General features: G+C 37.9%; 1 protein-coding gene across 1 annotated transcript in view; it reads right to left on the minus strand.

Annotated features, from left to right (window-relative positions):
- The window catches only part of LOC121318050 (PRKC apoptosis WT1 regulator protein-like), a 63,879-nt gene that overhangs the window by 19,104 nt on the left and 17,651 nt on the right, over positions 1-27,124 (minus strand). The window contains exon 3 of the mRNA XM_041254286.1: positions 13,548-13,676. Within this exon, the coding sequence (XP_041110220.1) occupies positions 13,548-13,676 (129 nt within the window). The remainder of the gene's footprint in view (positions 1-13,547; positions 13,677-27,124) is intronic.

Genomic DNA, 27,124 nt, shown 5'->3' on the forward strand with positions numbered 1-27,124 from the left:
TTATTTTCTACAGTAACCTTTGATTTCTAACAATCCAGTTCTCAAATTTAAAAGGCTATCTACCAAGACGAATGCTCAGAAATGCAAGAAATGTTCACAGTTAATAAGGATTTAGGAGTAATTCTCTTTATCTCAAATCAACAGATACAAAGCCTCAGGAAAGGAGAACGCTCCATTCCAGGTAACTGGTGTACAAATCTGAAACAATTTAATTTTGACAGTAAGAAAAGCAGTATTAAATGGTTTTCAAGTTCATGATCAAAAGCCCAGACAGTTCTGTGGGGTTAGAGATAATGTCATTTTCAGGTACTGATTTAAGGCTACGATTTTGGCAAGGGAATTTTTTGTAAATTTGATGGGCGAGGTGTGGGGGGAAAAAGCAAGAATTTATGGAAAGGTCACTAAATAATGTAGTTTTAGCTACATCAACATACATAAGAGCTTTATAGTACACCAAAACCAATAATATAAAAGACTATTGCTTTTGACTACTGACAAGTTTAACTGTTACTTTAGTATAAAAGTGAGTTTTGTGCTGGAACTTGTAAAGAAAGCCTCTAAGTCGGTATACTTCTGTCTTTACAGAAAACAGCTCGCTCACATTTTTTTGCATTTCAGCTGTCTTTCCTACTGCAGATTCTATGGCTTGTACCTTCCGTTGATGTAAAGCACTTAATATGTTTGTCACAAGTTGCTTTTAGTTCGTAATCCACAGGAACATTTTTCACTTCTTTGCTAGCAACGATATCTGCCACTTTGCTTGAACTTGTCATCATTTTTTCACCCGATTTCACTTCACTAACTTCCACTCCACTCATTTACACGCTTGCTCGCTCAGCGACAAATCTTACTGGCCGACATACAGAGCTACATGTAAATGCTGCATGCATACACAACCAAACAGTTTATAGATACTCACAGATTTGTATTTTCAGTGCATGACATGCTGCTTTTTTGAGGAGAAAGAAAAGTTGCTTATCCTTTTTAGCTTAGAAGACTTTCAGAAACATAATTCATCGAAAACTATTTTTCAGTACAATAATCGTGACACTATCGTTTCAGTATTATAATCACAGTACTACATTATTATAATCAATTCATAGTAATTGTTTGTTTGAGGTGCTGGAGTGACTGCCCTGGCTGACCTGCAAAGACCACCTTTCAGTGGAGGGTTAATTTAAAACACACCTTCTGGAAGAGCCGACAACATTCCTAGAGCTGTGACTGTGAAGCAGGTTCTAGGATCAAGGGTGTCTGGTTCGAAAACCCAGACCCAACACTGTGAAAGTGAACTCCATGGATGCTAAGGGCCATTTACCTCAGAAGGCATAATGCAAGTAAGTAAACAAAATAAAGCGAACCAACACCAAATCTACTTCCCAGGGTGCTGTATTAAAAGCAGATGATACTGTACACTGAAATGTTCTACATCTGTTATTTATTAAAACAGCTACCCAGAGCAGCAAATGAAGGGTTTGTGTTGTTGTATAGCATCACACGGTAAATCTGTTAAATAAGGATCATATGAGGCACTGAAGAGCTTTTCAAAATAACAGAAAACAAATGTCAATAGTGAAGCTGCATTTTTGGAGTCTGTTTTAGTACTGAGAAGACAGGATTCGAGGCGAATGAGACTTAAAGGGGTACTGTAACTGGATACATTTTTGTTCTGTTTAAATCATTATGGATCATACTTTACAAACCTATACAAGCTATTGCCCAATTTGGGTGTCCACAGAAAACCATTTATTAATTTAGTACTTATTTTAAAAAATAAAAGTACTGGTAGTATATATATTTCTTTTCTTTTTTTACTTTAGGATCATTAATGTGAACAGAAAAAAAACTTGTCAGCCCCATATGTAATAGTAGAAAGGCCTCTTTTTATTTAATTTCATTTAGTAATTTCATTTACTTTGAAACAATACATTCCAGTTGGGATGGCTGTTATTGTAATGATATAGAAGTAATGGCTCTTATTTTGTTTGGAAAAACTGTTTATATGTATCACTGCTGTTTATATGTATCACTGCTTTTTTCACAAAATGTCCTGTGTCTGTTTTCAATCTAGTGCTTATTAAGTCTGCATTTGGAATCTGGTAAGAACATCTGCTTTGCAAACAACTTAACAGATGGAGGGTAAGCCTAATACTGACAATCATACAGTTAGCCCGATGCTTGTTTTCCACCTACAGACCCACACACCCTTTGAACGGCATTTTCCTTTCATTTGTATACATGTGAGTGCAGTGCCATGCCATGTAAAGATAATGCTGACCCCTGCAGGGGAGTCTAGGTAATGGAATAGAAGCTGCAAAAAACAGTGGTCAAGTAATTAAGAATCCTGAACCAAAGTGTGGTGCACAGTGTACAAGGCCCCTTTGTCTCCTTACTGTATCATTGGATCAAGCGATTCATTCATAATCACGTAGAATACAAGATACAAGTGGTTACCAAACTACAAATATCCAAATACTTTAGATTTAGTAAACTATAACACTCAACACCATCTTTAATTAATGCAACAAACTTCAATCTTTGGCACAAAAGTGCCTAAGAAACAGCATATGGGGTAACAGTCTAGTACAGTGGTGCCCGCGAAGCCAGGCCATAGTGCCCGTGGCAGCTGTTCTTAAAATATGAGTTGTTAACACATTTCTGGCGGGTTGTAGTGTGGGAAAATAAAGAAACCTTTAAAACGCGTTTTCCAACAAAAAAGTGTCACAACAGTCTGTTTACAGCGCTGCACACAACTTTTTTTTTTTTTTTTCCCTGAATGGCTTCTGTGATACAATCAACCAATTGAATACCTGCATTGTCTCTGCGGTAGCCCAATCATAAGTTAGCTGGGTGGGACATAAACTGTGTCTGTTTCAGGTGCAGATACTGACAGTAAGTTTAACCAATAGGAGAGTCAAATATCTGCCAAGTTTTAAGCAGTTGTCCAGTCATAAGCAAGCAGAGGCCGTTCACAGTATTCTGCATGATAATTGAAGGCGAGTGAGTAGCTAAAGAGAAAGTGAAAGATCTGACAGCTGTCCAATCATTCGTGAGCAGAGGCGGGGTGTTAATATAGTAAGCACTGAATTTCGCTGACTGTTAGAGAAAAATAATACATTTCAGTATTTAAAATTTAATTTTCTATCTTTATATTTTTTTTATTTCACCAGACAAGGGAAACGCCGTAGTATATTTAGTTACAAATCCACTTTCTCTGAATAATTGTACTGGAGATGAGCAATCTTTAAAACAGTGTAGTGTTGACAAATTTGTCAAATTGAAAAAGCGAGACGCTATGTACACTTTTCTGTTTTAGTTTATTCATGATTATCTGTGTAAACATGCTATTTAAAAATATTTGCATTGCATATTTTATGTAATTTAGAAAATAAGCACAGCACGTACAATTACTGCCTGAGACTTGGCCTTATCAGAGTGAGCCAAGAATAACCCCTATTTATAGTAAATGTCGCGAGAAGGCAGTATGTAAGATAAGAACCTACGCAATAGTCAGCGTGCCCGCAAACAGCCAAGTGAGATCAATTTATGCCTGTGCCAAAATTAGGACCACGGGTCTAGCAGTAATAGACTAGCATAATCTTGAAATAGATGCATACAAGAAACCCCCCCCCCAAAAAATGTATCTTGTATGTTAGAACATAAGAACACAAGAAAGTTTACAAACGAGAGGAGGCCATTCGGCCCATCTTGCTCGTTTGGTTGTTAGTAGCTTATTGATCCCAAAATCTCATCAAGCAGCTTCTTGAAGGATCCCAGGGTGTCAGCTTCAACAACATTACTGGGGAGTTGATTCCAGACCCTCACAATTCTCTGTGTAAAAAAGTGCCTCCTATTTTCTGTTCTGAATGCCCCTTTGTCTAAACTCCATTTGTGACCCCTGGTCCTTGTTTCTTTTTTCAGGCTGAAAAAGTCCCTTGGGTCAACACTGTCAATACCTTTTAGAATTTTGAATGCTTGAATTAGGTCGCCACGTAGTCTTCTTTGTTCAAGACTGAACAGATTCAATTCTTTTAGCCTGTCTGCATATGACATGCCTTTTAAGCCCGGAATAATTCTGGTCGCTCTTTTTTGCACTCTTTCTAGAGCAGCAATATCTTTTTTATAGCGAGGTGACCAGAACTGCACACAATATTCAAGATGAGGTCTTACTAGTGCATTGTACAGTTTTAACATTACTTCCTTTGATTTAAATTCAACACTTTTCACAATGTATCCGAGCATCTTGTTAGCCTTTTTTATAGCTTCCCCACATTGTCTAGATGAAGACATTTCTGAGTCAACAAAAACTCCTAGGTCTTTCATAGATTCCTTCTCCAATTTCAGTATCTCCCATATGATATTTATAGAAGGCACAACCATGTTTTGGGGTGTGTGGAAAAGGGCGTGTGCAGTGCATCCATCTCTGGTGAATGTATCAAGAGCTCACAGTGTGTGGGTTGTTGCTGCTGTAATCTGTATTCCCAGGGAACAAGCATGCTTGTGAGATCTCAGTAGGAATAAAGAGTGGGAAAGCATGTTGCTCGTTCAAGTAATTACATTTTCCAGTTATTAAAGCACTTGGACTGAATGTAAATGGCTGGTAGGACTGGGGAGGGCTTGAATTGTGATTCATTTTAGAAGTAACTAATATGATTGTTTACAGCTATAAGAAAAGGCTGGACTTGAGAGAAGCAACCAAGTATACAAATGCATGCAATGGTGTATGTGTCCCTTTATCTAATATTAGGTTAATTACTGGAATTGATTACTTACGTAACCCCCCTCCCTCCCCAATCGTTTAATAGCAGATGTCAAAATAAAACAAGTATGCAAGGGGTTAAGTGCAGTTCTTATACAAGCATAGTGACCTGAGGAATTTGGAACAGAATCCAGAATTAGGAGACCACGTTATTTGTGTTTTGCCTTAACAAATATTGGCACTTTTGTTCCCGAAATGATTTACAGTGCCCACAAGCCAAATTAATATTGTAGCATACGGTGGAAAACAAAGGAAGGACACACATACAACTGCAGGTACTTGAATCCACAGTTTATTGGTAAGATTATTCCCTGGGCCACACCAAAAACAAAACAGTCACAGCAGCACATTAACACTTATTTCATACTTGTTTTGCAACATTAATGCGTAATTCACGATAATATCACCAGGATCACTTAAAGTATCTGGAACATTCACCCAATGTTTGCGAGTCAAACTGCATTATGGGGGAAATGGGAGCCACGACCTCAACGTGTTGTAACTGATTCCGCGCTTTAAAAGGCTGCATTATAACAGGGTAGCACTGTACTTCTCTAGCCATGTATGTATGTGTATATGTATATTAGTGAACCCTGACGTTGACATCGATAATTGTGCAAATTCTAACAACGATTCGATCACTATCGATTTAAAATGCTTAAAAAAAACATTCCCTCAAGTAATAGTTTAAAGAAGCAATAAGTCCCCTTTTCATAGAGCGTGGTATAAAAATCTCTTTCAAACAAAGCCCCATGTTTTAAGACACGTTTGATAAACACAGTGGAATTTAAACATAACACTCTCCAATTTTCATATTCCTGCCGTCACTAGCCTTTGCCTTGTTTTGTGTAAAATCTGACAAATTTCCAGTGTAAACATCAACGGTAAATTAAGAAAAAAAATAAAAATAATCAACCCCACTGTCCAAAGGAGAGAAAAAAAAAAAAAAACTACAATAACACTGTGGCCTGTTCACAATTTTACATGACTTTGCATACCCACTTAGATTTGCATTATCTTCAGTGAATAGAACTACATTATCATTTTTTCAAACAGTATATTAGAGGTAGCCTACCCTTTCCTGCAACGGAAACTGTATTTTGTGTACTTTCACCCTTCACTTATACCCAATTAAGTTATATGTATCGGACCAGGTTCCTAATGTGATTATAAGCTTGTTTCCATTCCAGAAACTGGACAGGATTTATTGATTGACACTTAACAGCAGCCAATAACGACTCTGCGCTCCTGTAACAGGGAGAAGAGCCCTGTACATTTATTTGTTTATTTTAGAATGGGGTACCCCTCCACCCCTGTGCAGTTTAGTATTTTGTGTTTATTATGTGTATGTATGTTTTGTATTGTTTTGCAGCATGGATGGGAAGCCCCATCCACATTAAAAACCTGTGCAGTATGTGACCGAGGGATTATCAGATAAATGATAGCTAGTTAATCTCTCAGTCATTAATATAAAAGCCTGCAGTTCTCTGCTATGGGTGGGTGTTCAAAGGAGAGAATAGAGTGAGAGCAGTTTAAAAACTAAACAAAAATATATTGTACACAGGATCAGTGAAAGCGATCTGCCCAGCCTGACCTGCTTGTTTATTTTTTTGTGTTCGTGATTTTGTTTTGTGTAGCCGTTTTATTTTGCTGAGCAACACTTCTCTGAGCACTCCATTATGAGACTCCATTTTTGTTTGCAATGTGTTATGTAGACCGGGGGGGGGGGCTGAAAAAACAAGCCAATTAAAAATAAAAACCTGAAAAGTCTTTGTTAGATAAGCATTCACCCCCTTTGCTATGAGACTCCTAAATAAGCTCAGGTGCAACCAATTGCCTTCACAATTCACATAATAAGTCACATGATTTCAGATTAAATGCACTTGTCTCTGTAAGGTCCCACAGTTGGGTAGTGCATTCAAAGCAAAGATACTACCATGAAGACCAAGGAGCTTTCAAAACAACTCTGGGATAAAGTTGTGGAAAGGCAAAGATCAGGGGAGGGGTATAAAAAGACTTCAAAGGCATTGAATAGCCCTTGGAGCACAGTCAAGTCGATCATTAAGAAGAGGAAGGTATACGGCACCACCCAGAATCTGCTAGAGCAGGCCGTCCTCCCAAACTAAACAGCTGGGTAAGAAAGGCACAGGTCAGAGAAGCCACCAATAGCTGAGGTACTCCACAAATCTGGCCTGTACGGAAGAGCGGCAAGAAGGAAGCCATTTCTGAAAAAAAGCTTTGAATTTGCAAAAAGCATGTGGGAGACTGAAAAGATGTGGCAAAAGATTCTGTGGTCCGACAGAACAAAAATTGAACTGTTTGGCCTAAATGCAAAGTGTTATGTCTGGCGCAAACCGAACACAGCATATCAACCAGGTAACACCATCCCTACTGTGAAATATGGTGGTGGCAGCATCATGCTATAGGGATGCTTTTCATCGGCAGGGACTGGGAAGCTTGTTAGGGTAGAGGGAAAAATGGATGGAGCTAAATACAGGCAAATCCTTGAGGAAAACCTGCTTAAATCTGCAAAAGACCTAAGACTGGGACGGTGATTCACCTTTCAGCAGGACAATGACCCAAAGCACAAAGCGACACTGGAGTGGCTTAAACAAGAAAGTGAATGTCCTAGGAGTGGCCCAGTCAAAGCCTGGACTTGAACTGAATGAGAATCTGCGGCAAGGCTTGAAGATTGCTGTCCACCAACGATCGCCATCCAACTTTACAGAGCTTGAACAATTCTGCCAAGAAGAAAGGGCAAATATTGCACAAACTGAAAACATCCAAGGCGGGTGAATACTTACTATAGGCACTGTACATATTCAAGTATGGAGACGCAACATAAAATTATCAACCAGAGTTGTCGCCGTCGAAGGTTATGTTGATGATACAGTTGTATTCACTGAAGATAATGCAAATCTAAGTGTAAAGTTTTATTAAACTATGACAGCAAAAAGTGAAATGCATCTCTGCAGCCGCAGCACACTGGAAGGGACTGCTGCTTTTGCTAGCAGAAGCTGGGCCATGTGATTCAGAAATTGTAACCAATAAAAAAAAAAAAAATGAGTGATTGAATTATCTCCAAGTGAATAGGCCACAAACTTCATGTAGTTTTCAAACCTTGTTTTTTTCTCTTTTGGTCAGTGGGGTTGATTGTTTTTTTCTTGTTAATTTACCGTTATATTTAACTAGAAATTTGTAAGATTTTACACAAAGCAAGGCTAGTGATAGCAGGAATATGAAAATTGGAGTGTGCCATGTTTAAATGCAAATGTGTTTATCAAACGTGTCTTGAAACAGTTTTTTTATACCATGCTCTATAAAATGAGGACTTATTGTTCCTTTAAACTGCTACTGTGAGGAAAGTTTTTTTTTTAATTTTTATTTTTTTTAAAGGATTTTAACTAAATAACGATCAATAATCGTTGTTAGAATTTGCACAATAAAATCAATGTCAAGGTTCGATTTACAACAGTAATTATATATATATATTTTTTTTTTTTTTTTTTTTTTTTTTTTTACTTTGCATCTACTTTCACCCTACAAAGTCACAGTGTCTGCTCAAGCAGTTGTTCACTTGGCTGCCTGCAGACCAGCTGTGTCACATTCTTGGCCTTTGTACTAAAGAACAAAGCTCTGGGTAGGTCGGCGCTGGGCAGCACTTTAGCTCTGTTTGCTAATGGGAAATCATGTAATACATCAATTATCTACATTCTTTGCATAGCACTTCTTACTTGATTAAAATGTCACTTGAGCCCATTAGATATTAAATCACATGGACTGGGGGGGGGGGGGGGGGGGGGGGGGGGGAATGTTACACACATCTCAAGACCCCCCTTGGCTTGGCAGAAGAAAATGGGAGATGTCATTGTGGACTGCAATTCTACAGGCTTGCACAATGGCAGGGGGTTTTAATGAAGCTGTATTTTGTAACACAAGGAAGAGTTTGCACTGAACCAGCAACAGGAAGACATTATTTAATGTAATGTCTAATAAGAGGAGCGTCTCTAGAAAAGCACACTAACATTTAATGATGTTCAACTAATATTTCCAGACTGCCAAGGCAAATAACTAATATGTTTGAACGGTCAAGCCTGCCTGTTTTTCAGCAGTTTCAGCAGTTTATCATGGAATGAATATTTTATATAATATATATAATCTATATTATCTATATATATATATTAGATAAGATAATACACACACACACACACACATATATATACTATATATATAGATATATATATATTATCTATATATATATTATATATATATATTAAATGTGTACAATTTTATTTCAAGAAGAAATGCTAATAACAAGCTGGTAGTCAATGAGGTGCAAAAGCAGGAGGAGAGGATCAGGTGTGTAAAGGCTGTTTCCCAGGCCAAGCAGGGAGAATGGATGAGATGGGAGAGTGTGGAACAACGCAAGATCAGCTGGCAAGACCTATGGATAATGGAACTGGGCAGGATCAGTTTCCTCATCAGATCAGCGTATGATGTTCTCCCATTACCACAGAACCTAAACCTCTGGGTGGGTGAGGACGTCTCATGTCCTTTGTGTTCATCAACTGCAACTTTAAAGCACATTTTGACAGGATATAAAGGTAGGTCTTAGCCAAGGACGGTTTACTTGGCGCCATGACCAGATGCTGCGATGTTTGGCCTTAGCATTGGAAGACAAGCGTAACCTGACCAATAAGTTGCCACCAGCTCCATCAAAGCACTACACACAAAAGACAACATTCCTCCATCCAGGAGAGCAACCATCAAGAAAAGGTGTTAAAATCAAGCCTCACCAAGGATAACTGGAAGCTGCTAGAGACTGGAAGATGCTGGCAGATGTTGATCAACAGCTTCTTTTTCCACCTGAGATTGCCACCGCGAACCTTCGACCAGACATTGTCTTGTGGTCTGGATCAACACGCCTTGTTCATCCGGTAGTTAACAGTGCCATGGGAAGATGCTGTGGATGAGGCGTATGAGAGGAAGAAACTTCGATATGCTCAACTAGCTGCTGAAGTGGAACAGCCAGGATGGAGAGTCCGATTTTATCCAGTGGAGGTGGGTTGTCGAGGATTTGTGGCACGCTCTACAACCCGGTTTCTCAGAGACGTCGGGTTCAGTGGCCAAGAGTTGCGTCGCACAGTGGAGAACTTATCTGAAGCAGCAGAAAAGAGCAGCAACTGGCTGTGGTTGAGACGGAAAGATTCTGGATGGTGATCTCAAGCACAATAGAAAGAAAGCAACACTGATGGACAGGTAAGTAAACTGGGCTGAGCTAAGTGGGGGATGATGCTGGGACGCCAGAATCACTGTTGAGCCCTCTTGAGGGGTCATGGGCTAGTCAACGAAACACAGAGGATGGTGCCCACTTGAAGACCCCAGAGATGTACCCTATTTAGCTAAATCCAGATGGTTGTCAAGCTGACACACTGGGGAAACCGCACTGGGCTGATCCCTGAAGACAACATCACAGCCATTTTGTGTGCTGATGCACTGGGGAGGCAAAATGAGCTGATCCCTGGAGCCAGCATTACATTTCAACAGTCAACATCAGACAGAAGGATATCTACACCATCGGATGGAAAACAATGCAAATGCAGATGCAGATGGATCACATTAGTTTACTGCAAAGCTACGTCTTAGTTGGTGCTTATCTTGGCGAGAACAGAGTTCAAATCAGCATGAAGTTCAACATCTACTCTCATGTAATGGAAATCAAATCACAAGCCAATTAAATACACTATACAATATTTGGTTTGACCATAACAAATTATGCAACATTCTGTATTGCGCAGTAGACACAGTTGAATAAATCTATACTTGAGATTCTGCTGGAATTCATCCAAGAAATGTAGGAGTTCAATTTCTGATTAGCACAGGCTGATTAACCCAAAGTGCACGTGGGGACTTCATATTAGTCTGGTTTTAGATATGTATCTGCAGTGATGTTTGCAGTGATGTATGTTCAATGCCGATTACTTTAGCATTCTGTAATTATACCTTTAATTAAAAGTGTGCATAGTAAAGCATCACCAGCTGTATACAAAGTATGAAATAAATTGAAAAGCAGTACTTCAAAAACTGGAAGAGCAGATTTGGGCAAGTGTAAACTTTTATTGTACTGCAGCAACTTGCTTTGCTATTGACCCTGGGGCCTTAATATTATCCTGCAATCTACAGTTTCTTACAAGTTTACTGATGTTAGTTGTGCTATGTGGTGGCAATAAATAAAAACAATAAACAAACAAACAAACAAACAAACTACACACACACACTTGCAAAAGTATTCTGACCCTTCCTATCGTGTCCCATTTTGTGAAATTACAAAATGATGCAGACACATTTTTTTTTTAAACTTAATATTTTATTCACAACTTGAATGCTCAAACTGAAGACTTCTAAGGGTAAGATAAGTTACAGTAAATGTCAGCAAAAACTAAAGATAAAAAACTGAAATATGTTGATGCATAAGTATTCAGACCCGTCAACTCAATATTTGATGGAAGCACATATGGCAGCAGTTACAGCTGCAAGTTTTTTTGGGGGTAAGTCTCAGCTTGTGGTGCAGTTTGTGCCCATTCTTCTTGGTAGATTTGCTCAAGCTCCCTCAAGTTGTTTGGGAATCGCTTATGGACAGCAGTTTTCAAGCCTTTCCACGATTCTCAATAGGATTCAAGTCAGGACTTTGACTGGGCCACTCAAGAACATTCACTTTCTTATTCTTAAGCCACTCCAGTGTAGCTTTGGCCTTGTGCTTTGGATCATTGTCCTGCTGAAATTTGAATTTTCTCCCCAGTTTTAAGTCTTTAGCACACTGAAACAGCTTTTCCTCTAGCATTTGCCTGTACTTTGCGCCATCCATTTTTCTTTCAATCCTAACAAGCTTTCGAGTCCCTGCTGAGGAGAAGCATCCCCATATCTGGGTGGTACAATGCACCTTCCATTTCTTGATGATTGAGTAACCTGTGCTCACAGGGATATTCAGAGGCTTAGATATGTTTTTGTACCGTCTCCTGATCTGTGCTTTTCAATGACCCTTGCTTTGAAACCTCCTTGGTCTTCATGGTTGAGTCTTTTCTTGAAATTCACTACCTGACCAAGGAACCTCACAGTCTCAGGTGTTTCTATTCTGAAATCTTGAGAACCACTAATATTGCACACAGACAGAGGCCATTCAACGAACTGTGTGGCTCGTTAAGGTCATTTTGTGCACCGGAATTAATTTAGGTTTGCCACAGCAAAGGGTTTGAATACTTATGCAATCATGCCCTTTTTCCATTTTTATTTCATAATAATTATCTATTTACTTCTTTTTGTTTTTGCTTTGAATGTGAGGAGTAGATTGTGTATAGAACACATATAAATTCCTACTTCAAAGTGTCATGAATGCAAGCTTTAAAGCAACAAAATGTGAAACTGTGAGAGGGTCTGAATACTTTTGCAAGGCACTGTATATATACACACACACACACACACACACACACACACACACACACACACACACACACACACAGTTTGTGTCAAAAGTTTACATACCTCAATGGAAATTTATAACTTCTCAAACAAATAATTTTAGGAAAAATCTTTTGTACCAAGTTTTGCTTTTGTGGATGAGGAAAAAAGTGTTACAAGAAATAGATGTCTACAATGATTTATTTATTTAAAAAAAGCTAATTCAAAAGTATTCATACCCTTTGATGATATGACAGTATTGTTTACAAATTGCTAGACATTTCAATATGATAATGCAGAACCTAATTCCAGAAAAGTTGAGAAAATGCTGTAGGTGAACATTCTTAAAGAGTATAAAAGGGTTAGGCATAGGATTATTGCTGTCATTACCAATAAATCAATATGGGAAAAAGAACAGCTATCTGAAGACCTTAGGTAGAACATTATTTAAAGCTAGAGAAGGATACAAGAAGATTTCCAAGCATTTGAGTATCCCAATTTCAACTATTGTTTCTTTATCAAGAAGTACAAGACTCATGGTACCGTCACAATGCTCCCTCAGTCTGGAAGATATCTTTCACCAAGAACAAGTAGAAGAATTGAGAATTGTATAAGAATTGACTGTCAAAGGTATTCAAAGTGAACTGGCTGTAAGTGGGACTGGGATTTCCATTTCAACCAAGGTCTTTCAGGAGTTACCAGCAGGCCGGTTCTTAAGGAAAAAGTTTGTAAAACAGCATTTGAATGATGGATATGAGTTCTGATCAAAGGTTTTGTGGAGTGATGAAACAAAAATTGAGCTATTTAATCACACTGATAGTCCTTACTTTTGGAGAAAGTCTGGTGAGACATACAAAGAAAAGAACACCATACTTACCGTCAAGCATGGAGGTGTAATATCCTTCTATGGGGCTATTTTTCCTCTAATGGCACAGGACATTTAGTTCCAATACATGGCAAAATGGATTCCATAGCATACCAAAAGATATTGGCCAATCATCTGAAACCCTCCATTACAAAACTTGGTTTAAAACGCAACTGGACGTTCCAACACAATAACGATTCAAAGCACTCATCAAAATCTACTGAAGAATAGTTAAATAAGAATAAAATCAATGTTCTAGAATAGCCTTTTCAAAGTCCCGATCTAAATCTGATTGAGAATCTTTGGTATGAGTTGAAGAAGGCTGTGCATCAGAGAAGTCCTCGGAATTTGAATGAACTGTATTATTATTATCATTATTATGTAATGTTTTACCCTAAACAACTCAACTGCGATGCAAATACAGAGACATGTAGTGCAGGCTTGTTTTTGTAGCTCGTGGCACCTTACCTGTAATAGATGAGCAGGACTGGGATCGGAGGCCAGCACTTCGTTCCGCACAGTATTCTGCTGTGTGAGCGTGTTTTCCCTCTTCCGTTCCTTCTGCTCTGAATTGTCATCATCAAACTCATCTGGACTCTAAAAATAAGACAAAAGAAATGTAACTCATTGGGCCTGGATTAACAGTAAAAAAGGTACAACAGGTAACAAGCTGTAACAAAAGCTTGCCCTTAAACCAACAACTAACCAAGTCAGTACTGCAAACACAATTCTGGTAGCAGAACTAGATCACCTTTTATTGTGGTTTTATTTTCTTTGTAATATCAAACCTGCAGCAGGTGAGTGTACTGCACCTGTATCAATACAGTGATGAATGTATATCACAGTAAATACATAGAGAAACCAAGCTCAGAAATATGAATACACTGGAAAGATTCACCTGCTTATTTTACTTACACAGTACTGGTCCACATACATACATTTTTAGTTTATTTTTTGGATATAACTTTAACATCATCCACTGAATAGGAGGCTGTGTGATCCAGTGGTTTAAAAAAAGGGCTTGTAACCAGGGGGTCCCCGGTTCAAATCCCGGCTCACTCACTTACTCAATGTGTGACCTGGATGAGACGATGTTGTAAGTGACTCTGCAGCTGATGCATAGTTCACACACCCTAGTCTCTGTAAGTCGCCTTGGTTAAAAGTGTCTGCTAAATAAACACACCAGTTTTTAGACCACTAAGGTCAATTATTCAGATTAGGAGTGAAACCTTAAGGAAAAAGAATGATCAGTCACTATCACAGAAATAGAAAAAATACCTGACAAAGTGAAAATAACCTTACAAGGGCAAAATAAATTAAACATCAAGCAAAGGCTGCTCCTGCCAGAATGATTATCAGCGCCCCTGGGAGAACACTCAAGCTAGTTTCCTTTATTTCTTTTTAAACATACCAATGGCTGCTGCATAACTGAAACTCTGGCAGCAAAAATCTGTAAACGTGAAGTCAGTTTCCAATAATGCCTGCATTAGCATAGAGCTGTACCATCTTGGAGTCTAAACAAAACAGTCGAGAACAGTAAAGCAAGGTTGGGCCTAGTCACTAATTGGATCGCAGACTTCCAATACAAAAAGTGCGGAAGGAAGGAGAGTTGGTGACCGAGAAGATGCAAATACAGATCCTGCTAGGATTGATCTCCAACACAAGTCTGTATTATCAATGATCCATTTCACAAGAATATCAAAAGAGGTTTCAATCTAACAGACCTACAGGAGTACTACCAAAATATGTAGGCACTGTGTGCATTAATCTGCATGAGTACGATTAGCCATCTGTAGAAGTTGGGAATTTGCTAGGTCTGATGTTTTCACATACTTTACAGTTTGATTTTTTTGATATAACAAATATGTATAAATACAAGAAACAGTAGAGTTTTTTTGTGTTTGTTTTTTTAACAAGCAGGCTGGAGGTCAAGGAGGGCAGATGTTGATTTCTTGCAATTTCAGAGATTAAAAGAAACCGATTAGAATATCTCTGGAGGAGAAACACACCAAAGCATTAGAAGGAAGAACCAAATTGATATATTTTCCTTCCTGTTTACATATACTTGAAACTAAAAGAAAACAAATTCCAAGAAATTGCTTCATTTAGGGATTTTTCCAGCACACATTCCAGTAAACATTGTCTTGGGTTATAAATGTGCAGTATAATATTATATAATATGTGAGTATCACGAAAAAAACAAATACCATAGCTAAACTATTATACGCAAACCAACTTCATCACAATTGGATAAATCGTTTTTCAGCGATGCAAAAATATAGGTGTAGCTTTTTTCTTTTTTTTTTTTTTTAGTATATTAATAATAATAATGTATAAGGATTTCCAGCTTTTTATAAAAACAAACATTATGCCATTATGGCACTGTCAACAAAAAAAGAAGAGGTGTCTTAGTTGGCCAACTATTACTGTATAATTCCTGACCCTTGAGCAAACAGGTAAAACGTGACAAAGTTACTGAAATAAAGGTACGGTACGGAGCTATAATTGTTTATCACTGCTGAAATTCTTTATAAACTATTATCATTTTACATATTTAGAAACAGAGTTCCTGTCACACCCGTCCACGAATCTGCGTTTGTGTTTTAGTGTGTTTACATTGTATCAGACAACACTTTATCAACAGTTACATTCCAAACACGGTATTTGATTGTGCCACTAAAGCCAGTATTTACATATCATGTGGCTGGTATAACAAAAGTTCAGAACATTCACCAAGAACTTTAAACCTCTCAATTGTCTTTTTTTAAAATCTAGCACCACTGACACAGATGGCAAGCTAACATTAGAAAACAAACATCAGTATCTACATTATGTTCTAAAAGGCTTTTTCTTGTTTTATTTTGCTTTTTTTTTTTTAAATTTATTTATTAACCTTGACGACAACGCTCAAGACATTTCAACCTGGCCATTTAACAAGCTTGGAAATCATAACACTGAAGTTAATTAAACTATTCAAACAAAACTGGTCAATAAAAGCATAGAAAGGTTTTTATTTATTACAGTACATCCAATAATGTTTGTTCACTGTTTATTCTGTGTGCATGCAAATTGGATTAAAACAATTATAAAAAGGTTATATTTCTGCACTGGCAAAGACATTACAAATTATTAATATGGTAATATATTTACTGTAGCTGCTCATATTTGTAATCTCTCCCCTTGTAAATAGAAGTCAAAGCTGTGGCTGGGCAATTGTTGTTGTTAATTACTGAATGATCCCAAGGCACCCAAAATGTAGCCATTTCATTTATGAATTATTACAGAATCAGAACAGAAAAAAAAGTCATATAACAGACAAAAATGGCAACTGAAACAGATGAGGATGTGAATGCTTATGATGTAAATAACCAACACATTCTGTGCCACCGTTTTGTGGCATCAAATGACCCCTGGAGGTCTTCAGTAAGAAGACAAATATGAGTTGTTAATATCAACACCCCACTTGCTAACAAACCTGTGAAAAACTAGCCCAGGCTACAAGCTCCAATTAACAGATATGCTGGCAAAGTACCAGATCACAGGTTATTATTGTTACTATGTCAAGTACAATTACTTTTGAGATGTATTACAAAACAAAAAGGCCAGCTAAGATCACATAGTCTTCGGAAAGCTGGTTTATTGTATTGCCAGCCCAATACGTTGAGTGTATAATTCACATGGTTGTTTAACTGGAACAGAGAGTTAATTTAGGATGATGTATTATAGTCTGGTCTAATATTGGATAAGTCATACACAATGTGTGGCCTTTCAGATAATACTGTAGTTACACACTGAATCTGTTGCCAGTATGGAGTTTAATGAGGGACAAGCAAAGGGATCTGGTTTAATTTGCCAGACAAAAAAAGTAAACTGAACATTATTTGACGCAATGGTCTAATATGAACCTCAATGAGATGGAACACCATGTACAACTGTATGTAGTCAGTTAATCAATAGGTCATTACTGGCTTGGGCTGTCTCAAATGCAGACCTACAGTTCATTCCCTTTGTAACTGTTCTCTCCACAATTACCCAGTACAAACAAAAATTCTAAAACTCCACTATCAGACAAACATATTTCTATAATAAAGGCCTATTCTTTGCACTAGCAAAAAAAAAGAGAAATGAAAAAAAAAAATTGTTTCACTTCGCATTTTTGATACTGTATGTTGCGATATCCTTAAAATCATATATCCACTTTCTACTAACACTCCTTTATTACAATGGACCACGTTTTATCCTGCCATTTAAATATTGGAAAATTAAATGCCATCTACTTTTTACAAAAATTATGAAACAAATAAATTTAAAAAATGAAATATGGGTGACAGTAACGCAATGACAGTAACTTTAAACTAGCATGTTTTATTTCCTATAATCCAATTTGAAATAAACATAAACCCACAGCAAATCAAGTGCAGTCATTTTAAAAACTGATATATTTTACAGATTTGGTTGTTCATGGTGTCTTTTGCAATCAAAACTGAATACAGCATAAGTTTTACAGGAGCCCATTGGTCCATAGAATGAGCTTGTATGCACATTTTCCATGCTTATGTAACATGTAGAGTACTTCCCATTTCTCTGTGCAGGGAACGATTCACAAGCTGTGCAACAGGTCGTGCTGAACGATACAGTGCAGCTGGCCCATGTCACCTTTTGTCCACCGACTGTGTGTGATACTGAGTGTACGGCGTGACCCATGCAAACAGCCGTTTTGCAAATCGAAGCTTTTTTTTATTGTTTTAAGAGATTGAACAGCTAGATCAGCAGTGCTTTAGGAACATTACAAACCGGCTGTTATAACACAGCCCACTCAACACTTCACAAAACTATATGCATACTGACTATATCTGCAAGAAGAAATTGGACTAAACACATCCATAGACTGCAGGCTATGTAACATCAAAAGTCAATGGCTCCCACTGAAATTAAGTAAAAGCCAAGTGCGTGCGTGCTAAAGGACTGCGGGCACTTGGTGGCAGTGAAGCACAAGGGCTTGTCACTGAAGGTCTACATTTTAATGAGCCGACTCACACAGATAAAAGGGGGAGCACTACATGGCATACAGTCTGGACAAATCAAGGGTCTATTGATTATCAGGGTCATTAGCAAAATCACAAAATGCCAAGATCACAGTCAAGCCTGGTCCTCTCTATATTGTCATTTCAGTTATTATAAATTCCATCTGAAAAACCAGCAGACAGTCTGTAAGGATCCAGGTGTTCTGGATTAGTGCATGGTTTGACACTGTGTTTTAATGTTCTTAATAGTTCTTTGCTGCTGCTGGTTTATTCGCTTGCTGTCTTTGACGAGGTGGAGCATGCAAACTGTTCTAATGTGGAGTGCTGTGTATAAAGTATAATCCAACAAACATGTCCAAACATTGAAACCTTGGCACTCGAATTACAAAGCACAGAAAAGAAGAGTAAACTATAACATTTACATTAGAAATCAAAGAAGTTGTTATCCCAGACTAAAAAAAAACAGTTATTTGTTCCAAAAAGATAAAATAATAAATAACAGCACATTTGAGGATACACAAAGTGCACAGTATGCAGCATTCTATATAGTACACTAGTATTTTTGATAGAGCAGTATACAACAACCACACTAATAATGCTGTATAAAATTAGTGATATTGTTTTTTTGGGCCTCCATAAGTTTTAGTTTGGGAAAAATAGGCATATATTCTTTCATTAAAGCCACCAAAAATGTCCTTGTGGAGAATTGCAATGTGCCAATTGTCTATTTCAGCTGTATTCGTGACCAGAACAAAATTACATTTGATACTGACCATAATGATAGTGGGGGGTTGGTTGGACACAGCCACTTAGAATAAAAGAATGCCCACTTAAGCAAAAACTTGGTGTCTGAATATATCTGCAGTCGCTGTACTGCTGGAGCGGTGACTTTAGAAATGTATTCTGCAATATATTATTCTACCTGCTATACAGAAAACTAAAATAAAAAGCAATTTCAGTTTAATTCGCACTGCGCCTTGCCCGATTCAAGAGACACTAGAACTGCAGTTTCACAAGGACTAAGCCACCTCCTCCACAGGCTGGCGTACCTGTAAAACTGCCCCAGTGTGCTGGAACACGCTGATCCTGTTGTGGATCAAGCTAGGTTTCCACCAAGCATTTCAGTAAAATGTGCTTTTAATTTCTCAGCATCTTGTTAAAGTCTATAAATCGCAGTTGCTTGGAAAACAGAGAGCTCAGTGAGCAGGCCACCAAAGAATGTTTTCGTAGATAAAAGTAAATATCAACTGCCTTGGGTTTCTTCCTAAAATGGTAACTAGCACTGACCTACTACATACTTTCCTGGGCAGGGCAAGGTGATGTAAGCCTCTTACCTAGAATGAACTGTTGCTAAGCAACCACACAAAGTACAAGCCTTCCATTGAGCTATATAATTAGTTGATTTTGTACTGCTTTATCCTGCATAAATTAAACTTGACTTAAAAATGTTTTACAAACTGCAGACAGCCAGAGCTCCCTAAAGTGACATGAGATGCTTACAGTGATCTTCTCTGAATGGCAACATCTCTAGTAGATCAGTTTGACAGTCAGTTTGCATAGGTCTAATGTAGAAGTTTGCATTCCTGCCACACACACATACTCGTTGAGCACGTAAACAATTTCTAAAACAACTAATTGTAGCAAATCCCCCCCCCCCCACTGAACTCTGCTGAAAGATAAATTGCTCAACATCACCACCATTCTGCTTTGTAATTATGCCATGTTAGAGAAATTACCGGTATGCATAATTTAAATCTACCGGTGATAACTGGACTTTTTGTATTTTACTATAATATCTACTATAGTAGTGATCATTATAGTTACGAAAATATTTGCCTGTGGTTTGAAATGGTTTTGTTCACCAACACTATAAACAGAGAATATAAATACTGCAGTGTGTTGCCTTCAGGGACAGCCGAAACATGTGTGTATTGCACATTGAATAAAAAAGGTTTATAGATGACTTGTAAACAGTTTGTTTGTAACATAACATTTGGAGGACTGTTTGCTTTACAGGCTCTTGGGTGTTTGGGATACATGGGGAGACACACACTCACTTGCTTCTGTTTACAGTATGATGGAGCATGTTTATAATTGGGAGTAAAGGAAGTGACCAGTCCACCAGGGGCTTTTTCCCTGCTAATAATACATAGATATAGATGAGAGACTTGCCAGTAGCAAGGCTAGGTCTTCATTAACAAAAACAAAACACAACAGCAACAACTGGCTATCAGGAAGCAACCCATCTAAGTAGCAAATTGCATGAAACCTATAGCCAGCTTCCCACCTTATTAAACCCATTAATGAGCAAAACCCATTAAGCTAAAAGTACCACAAGGCCAATTTAGTCATGTGATACTGAATCAAGTCAGCTTGGCCTATTCTTTCAATTGCAGAAATACTCACTTTGTTTAAAACAAAGATATACCAGCGGATTATAAATGAAGGACACAATACAGCTTTCTCTGAGAAATCGTGATCTGTAACACTTCTGTTTTCTATGATATTTAAATATGTCTAGTGAAAGAACAGATTGCTGGAGATGAATGCATACACACAATTGTCATGCACGATAAAAAACATACTGTACCATGCAGGTAAAGCACAGGTACACATACAAGTGTAAACAATCATTAATATGCAGCTCTGTTGAATGTAAAGGTGTTACTCAGATGCTGCATGGCATGACCATCCAAATATGCTGTTTGAGATGGGAAAGGGTTAATTATATTCTTATTGCACTGCTTTATTTTTTTTTTATTTCAGCTCCTTAACCTTAAAGCCAAGCCATTCCATCTCCGCTAAGCTAATCTTTATCAATCAGCATGTGAAAACCATCTGGCACGGACGGGCTGCGCATTCCTGAGGGTATTTCAGTTGTGAGACTGTAATTGCAGATTTTCATCTTATTCACTGTTTTGCAAAGCTCAGCGTATTGTTCGTTACCTTTATTGCTCATTTACTGATGAGCTAGAAAAAATAAACTGGTATCGTTAATTAGAAAAGAACTCTGTCAAGACAGACCCAATAGAGGCTCCACTCAAAGATTAGGCCAATTTTACCACTTTAATTCATTAGATTTTAAAGGCTTCTGGTTCCCTGTAATAACAAACAGTCTTTTAACTTAGTAGTCGCCAACTCGTTTTTTGTTGTTTTCTCCCTAATTTAGTAGTGTCCAATTATTTTGTTTAGCTCAGGTCACTGCTACCACCCCCTGACTCGGGGGCAAAGACAAAACACGCGCTGTCCTCCGAAGTGTGTGCCGTTAGCCACCCACTTTTACACACTGCAGACTCACCATGCAGCCACCCAGAGTTACAGCATTGGAGGACAACGCAGCCCTGGGCAGCTTACAGGCAAGCCCGCCGGCGCCAGGCCAAAACACAGTGGCCACTGGGTGTGCGGTGAGCCGAGGACACCTTGGCCGATCTAACCCTCCGTCCCTCCCCTGGGAACGCCCACCCTCGGTCGGCAAAGGAATAGCCTGGATTCGAACCAGCGACGTCCAGACTATAGGGTGCATCATGCACTCTACACGAGTGCTTTTACTGGATGCGCCACTCAGTTGCCCTGAAGAGTGTAGTTTTAAATCCTGCTCTCAACTAGTTACAAGCCCAGCACTTAAACATTTTCACTGTTAGTCTAACCCAGTACTAATTAACGTAGCGCAATGTTATTTTAAAATGTGATACTCTTATTTTACTGCCCCATTACTTAAAAGGTACTTTTAAGTGGTTTCTCCTTTTTATAAATGCAATTTTTTTTCAACCTCTGGCTGTTCCCGTTATCTAAAGTATTATTGCATACCAGCTACTCACTTCATGCCTGGCTTGTACATTTCCCTTCCTGTTTGCAGCAGGTGCCTTTTCCATGACCACCAGTGTTACTTACAGCTCTAGATAGTCTTGCAGAGGCTCTTTCTGTCCCTTTAGAAAGTTGTGTCTGTGCAATTGCTACTGCCAACTCTGGTATCTGTTTTAAAAATTCTGTCACTGGCTCCCCCATAAAAACACATTTTTTCCTGTCACTCTGTTGAAGGTAAAGGTGCGGTAAAGGTTGCCTCCACTATATTCCAGTCACCGCTGGTGGAAGATGAGGGGAAAGTGATTTTTTTTTTTTTAAACTCCACACAGAATTCTGTAAAATGTTAGATCTGGTTCAAAAGACCAAGTTTGAATGTCATACCATATTTCCATCCAAGCAATTCATTTTTTTAGTATCCCCAGTGGCAGCTCCCTTCTGCCTTTCCAAATGGATTGGGAAGTTCATAAAACTCAGTTCATAAAACTTGAGCAAGATTGCTCAATCACAATATACATTCCTAGTACAATAACTGAGTATCAGTGTATGTAGTTTTATTTTTAACAAAGAGATCCTACTGTTCATTGACCTTTGCGGACTATGGTTTCAAATTGAGGTGAGGTAGAGTTGTTCCTATTGTATGGTCAGATAAGCAAAGTATTAGAAGACTTGAAGATACTGTAACAGTTGAAAATAATGAACATTTACATCTTCAATATGCCAGGATGGAGTTAAAATGTTATACTTTAAAATCACACTAAAATGTACTGCATTTTCTAAAAATATTAATGTATGCAAAAGATTTAAATATAGAATAACTGAGCGTCTTCTCAGAAACTGGTATATTAACAGTAGCAGGATCATGCCAGAACAAGCTTTTTTCTATCTACATGTAAAACACAGGTACAGTATTCTGCACAACAAGTATTCCCTTTCGCAAAGTCACTTACTGTAGCATGTCAAACAGAGGAACCTTGGAACCTCTCCATGCAGCTCCTGCACATAATTATAGAGGGGCTCAAACAAACACCAAAGGATTATATTTTAGTATAAAAATAATAAGATTGTGTAACGCTACAAATATACTTTTCAGATTATATACATAAAAATACACTTGGCCAGCCCAAAGTCATTGAAGGTGGATTCAGACTCCATTTTCGTGAACCTGTCAGCACAAGACCTATATATGTTGTAATCAATGCATTGTGCCTAAAGCATTCTTCTTTCACCAATTCAAACCCACTGCATCCTGCAAATGGATTACTCCAGTAATACTCTCCTCAAAGATATTTTATCAAGCATCGAAAATCCAGGTCCTGGTGTGAGCCTCGACAACAAAAGCTTTATCGGACACCTTAAATCAAATGTATTTATTCATTTAAGACATACAAATCAACACTCAATCTATAAAATGAATAAAACAGACACGAAGAAATAACAGGAAATCACAGAACACGTTTAAAAGCTACAATCCAAAAGTACTGTATGTGTTTGGTTAAGCCTACTGTTATAGTTACAGTACACCACACTTCTGTAACACAATATATAAAGACAAAGTATTTCTCATTAAAAATCCAATATATATTCCCATTAATAGTGAATGCTATCTGTACTCTTACTGATGTTATACAATGTTAGTCAGCCATCTTGTTCAGTTTTAGAAGGCAAAGCATTTCATGAGCACTGCCTTTTATGCTTCATTAAGGGCACCTCATCATAAACCAAAGCTATTTAATCACCTGTCCTCAGATATTGAGAGCCCTTTGTCCCCAGCTACTGTAAATTAGCACTATGTTTACTGTATGTGTCATAAACTGTAGGCTGCAAGTCTTAAATACTGTTTTGACCCATAGGAACAACTGTACCTCACCTCAGTCTTGGGTTTCTGTTTAAGTGGTTCTGACTGGACCACTTCCACTGCTAAGTGAATGGTTGGATAATGAGAAGCCATCATGGTGTTTGTTATGAGCACACTGCATTCAGTTTATGTTATGTCTACAGTACTAATCTTGTTTATACCACACTGCTGGCACTCAGACTTCCTTCCTCCATTTTCAGCATCTTGTACACTCTGCGTTAGCTCACACTGACAGCTAGTGAACCCAGTCTCACCTAAACAGAAGACCATTTCATTAAAGCATTTGGCTTTTAATTTCTACATGACATCTTTAAAACATAAAACCAGATGATAAGTGTTATTATTCCAGAAGGAATATCATTCAAGCCTGCCCACTGCCAAAGACATAAACACCATATTGTGTCAGAGAGACAAAAATTAGCATGGGCAACATGCATAGCATGTATAGTACAGCAGTAGCGTCTCACAACACAGGCTTCATGCTGAGTTTCATAACCAAAATGGACAAGTTGTGAACTTCTATTTGATTTGATTTTTTTTTTTAATACATTGGTCTTCCAGGAGTCAAATATTAAATCGAAGCTGCATACAGAGTATGCACCCAGTAGAACAAGCGGCTTTGCGACACATTATGCAGTTCGGGAAGCAACGTCAGCGTTTCTTGGTTATTGATTTTCCTCATTTAAAACAATGCAATAATCAGACTGTGTAGCAATTAAACAAATCATCTAGATAGTGGAACACAAAGTTCTGTTTAGCTCAATAAGCCTAAGCTGTAGATAGTAGTCCGCAGAACAATGCAAATTGTGCACAATGCGGTGAAGCAAAATGTATGATTATTAAAATGACTATACAATGCTTCTCTGTGTACGTTCGTCAATATCAAATCCTGTAATAGCAAAATTACAGTAACAGCTACAGTACAATGCAGGTCAAATGTACTCCAATTAGAGAGAGTGCAACCTTCCTGGAAAAACAGCTTGAACAAAGGCCCACTTTTGGTGTTCCTTCTTTGGATCTAGCACAGCATTCTTTTAATTGTTGCAATACAGGGTGAAGCGCTGCTTTTATAAACCACACTTTTATCAGTGTCGTTAAGAGAAACATGCTTCCTGACAACGGTATATGAACAAGAGCCAGAGCCTGCAGCCCACAGAAGCCCCTGCAGGAAGTTCAGTGCTCTTCAGGGCATGAAAGCATAATGAGGGGTTTCTGATCGTACAGGAGCCCTTATTTTATTGCCTGGAGGAGACAGCAGGACACCGAACAATGCAGCCCCGCCAACAGGCAGTTGCATAATTGATGGTCGAGGGTAGAGTGTATTCCTTTGCAGCCAGCTGCATTTAAAAAGCCCATCTCTCTTTCAGCACACCTTGCTCATGCTGTGCACTAAATACTACAGCCTATCTTTTTAAATGCAAAATTAAACCAACCTGCTACCCAAGGAAATCTGTTTGGAGGAATTCATTATTTGTTTGTGCTTGGCTCTATTTGAGGATAAAAAAAACAAGAATTTTACATCTCAAGAAGAGTTCTGAAGCATATGCAGTATATTTCGGCAAAGTTGTAATGCAGATTATTTAATTAATTATAAGTGTATTTAATAAAAGTCAGGTGTCTTCTATTTGAGATAACTTTTACTTATTAGAAGGATATAATTAGGGCTTCTATTTTTCAGTTTTTATTATTGTCGGTTACTGAAAAGGGCCAAAGCAACACCCAGAAGTCAACTAGTTTCTACATGTTTTAAAGTACTATAATGTGTGTCTGTGCTTTTCATACAGGGACATGCAAGACTTACGAAGAGACTAATTTATACGAAATATCTAGTGGAATAATTTTTCTTAGCTTTACTGTTCTTTTAAAGAGTGCAAACACTAGTGGTTTTACCAGATGGTTTGGCACAGAGTCAACAGTGGAACCTGTGGTGGAAGAAGGAATTCATGGCTGTAGATCTACATGTACTTTATCTGTCAATACAATAACATATACTACAGTTTTTAGAGTGTAAAGGGATCTCCATGGGCTTGTAATAAGTGCTTACTTTTAGCTATTTTCAAGCTTTATGTAAAATAGTTTTTTTCGGGGCTTTCGTTTTTGATATACTGTATGTAATATACTGTATGTGTTTTGGGTTACTTTCCAAAATGCTTGAGTGTTTGTTTTCTGTCAAAATATGTATAGTAGTAACTTGGCAGTACTTGCACACTTAAGTTGTACCTTCTTTCCTTTGCTTTCTTCCACAACAAAATCCCTACGGTCACGGGCACATTCTTCTGGGGTTTTTGTGTGTAGGCATTTTTGTAAATTTCGCCACAATTCTGTTTTAAATCCTCTGTATCTTAACTGTAATACAGCTTTAAATCCCACTAACAAGCCTCCATCCTGACTGTAATCTTGTTTTAAATCTTGCAAGTGGAGTCTCTAATAGAAGTGTACTTCTAACCCAGCAGCACCGAGAAACATATGTATTATTATTTTTGGTTTTATTTTTCAATGGGAAAAGGGTAAAGTCAACGTGAATGGATTAACCATTTCCACAGTTTTTCTGGTGTTTTCCGGTGTTTATTGACAATCCACCGATTTCATTTTTTTTGTATCGTGGGTTTTTTTATCGTGTTTTATCGGTTAAAAACGAAAATCAAAAGCCCTAGATATAATGAACATAATTAAGAATATTATTCTTTAGATATATTAAAAGGTAGGTAAATCAAAAAAACTGTTCTGGACAAAGAATACTGACAAAATATCTGAAACAATCAACAACAAATCTTAAAACGTCGGTTTCCCAGGGACACTAAAAAACCATTAAGCTTACTAACTAATGCTAGAATGTCTTGTAGCAACGAAACATGCACAGAAATGTTGGCAACTACAGTAAATAACTCCTACTAGTATAATGCATGTCATGGTGTATTGATTTGAGCTGCAACCCATATTAGAGAGAAACTAAGCTGTCCATCAAAATTAATGAAGGTGCTTGGAGCCAGCAACACAGCGCCTACGGAGAATGGGGAGGGCCCTTTTTTTAAAGTTTGCCTGAAAGTCTGAACACTGTAGTCTCTCTCATTTGTCTTCAATACGATACTGTAGGCAGGTAGTGCAGAGGATGGAATGCAAAGTCTCAAAATGACAAACTACCAACACCTGCAACACTATATAAAGGAAAAATAGTAGCATGTGCACAGTTATTTATTATTTATTTATGCGAAGAAATTAAATGAGTCATTATACAATTAGGAGCAGCTCTCTGCCATTCATCAGACTTCACAGTACTCCAGCAAAAATATCTGGGCTCAATAAAGTTCAAATCTAGAATTTAAACTATTTTGCGTTTGAATTGGCGTATTCCAGATTCACAA

The sequence above is a fragment of the Polyodon spathula genome, chromosome 7 (genome assembly GCF_017654505.1).
Source record: "Polyodon spathula isolate WHYD16114869_AA chromosome 7, ASM1765450v1, whole genome shotgun sequence".
Lineage (NCBI taxonomy): Eukaryota > Metazoa > Chordata > Actinopteri > Acipenseriformes > Polyodontidae > Polyodon > Polyodon spathula.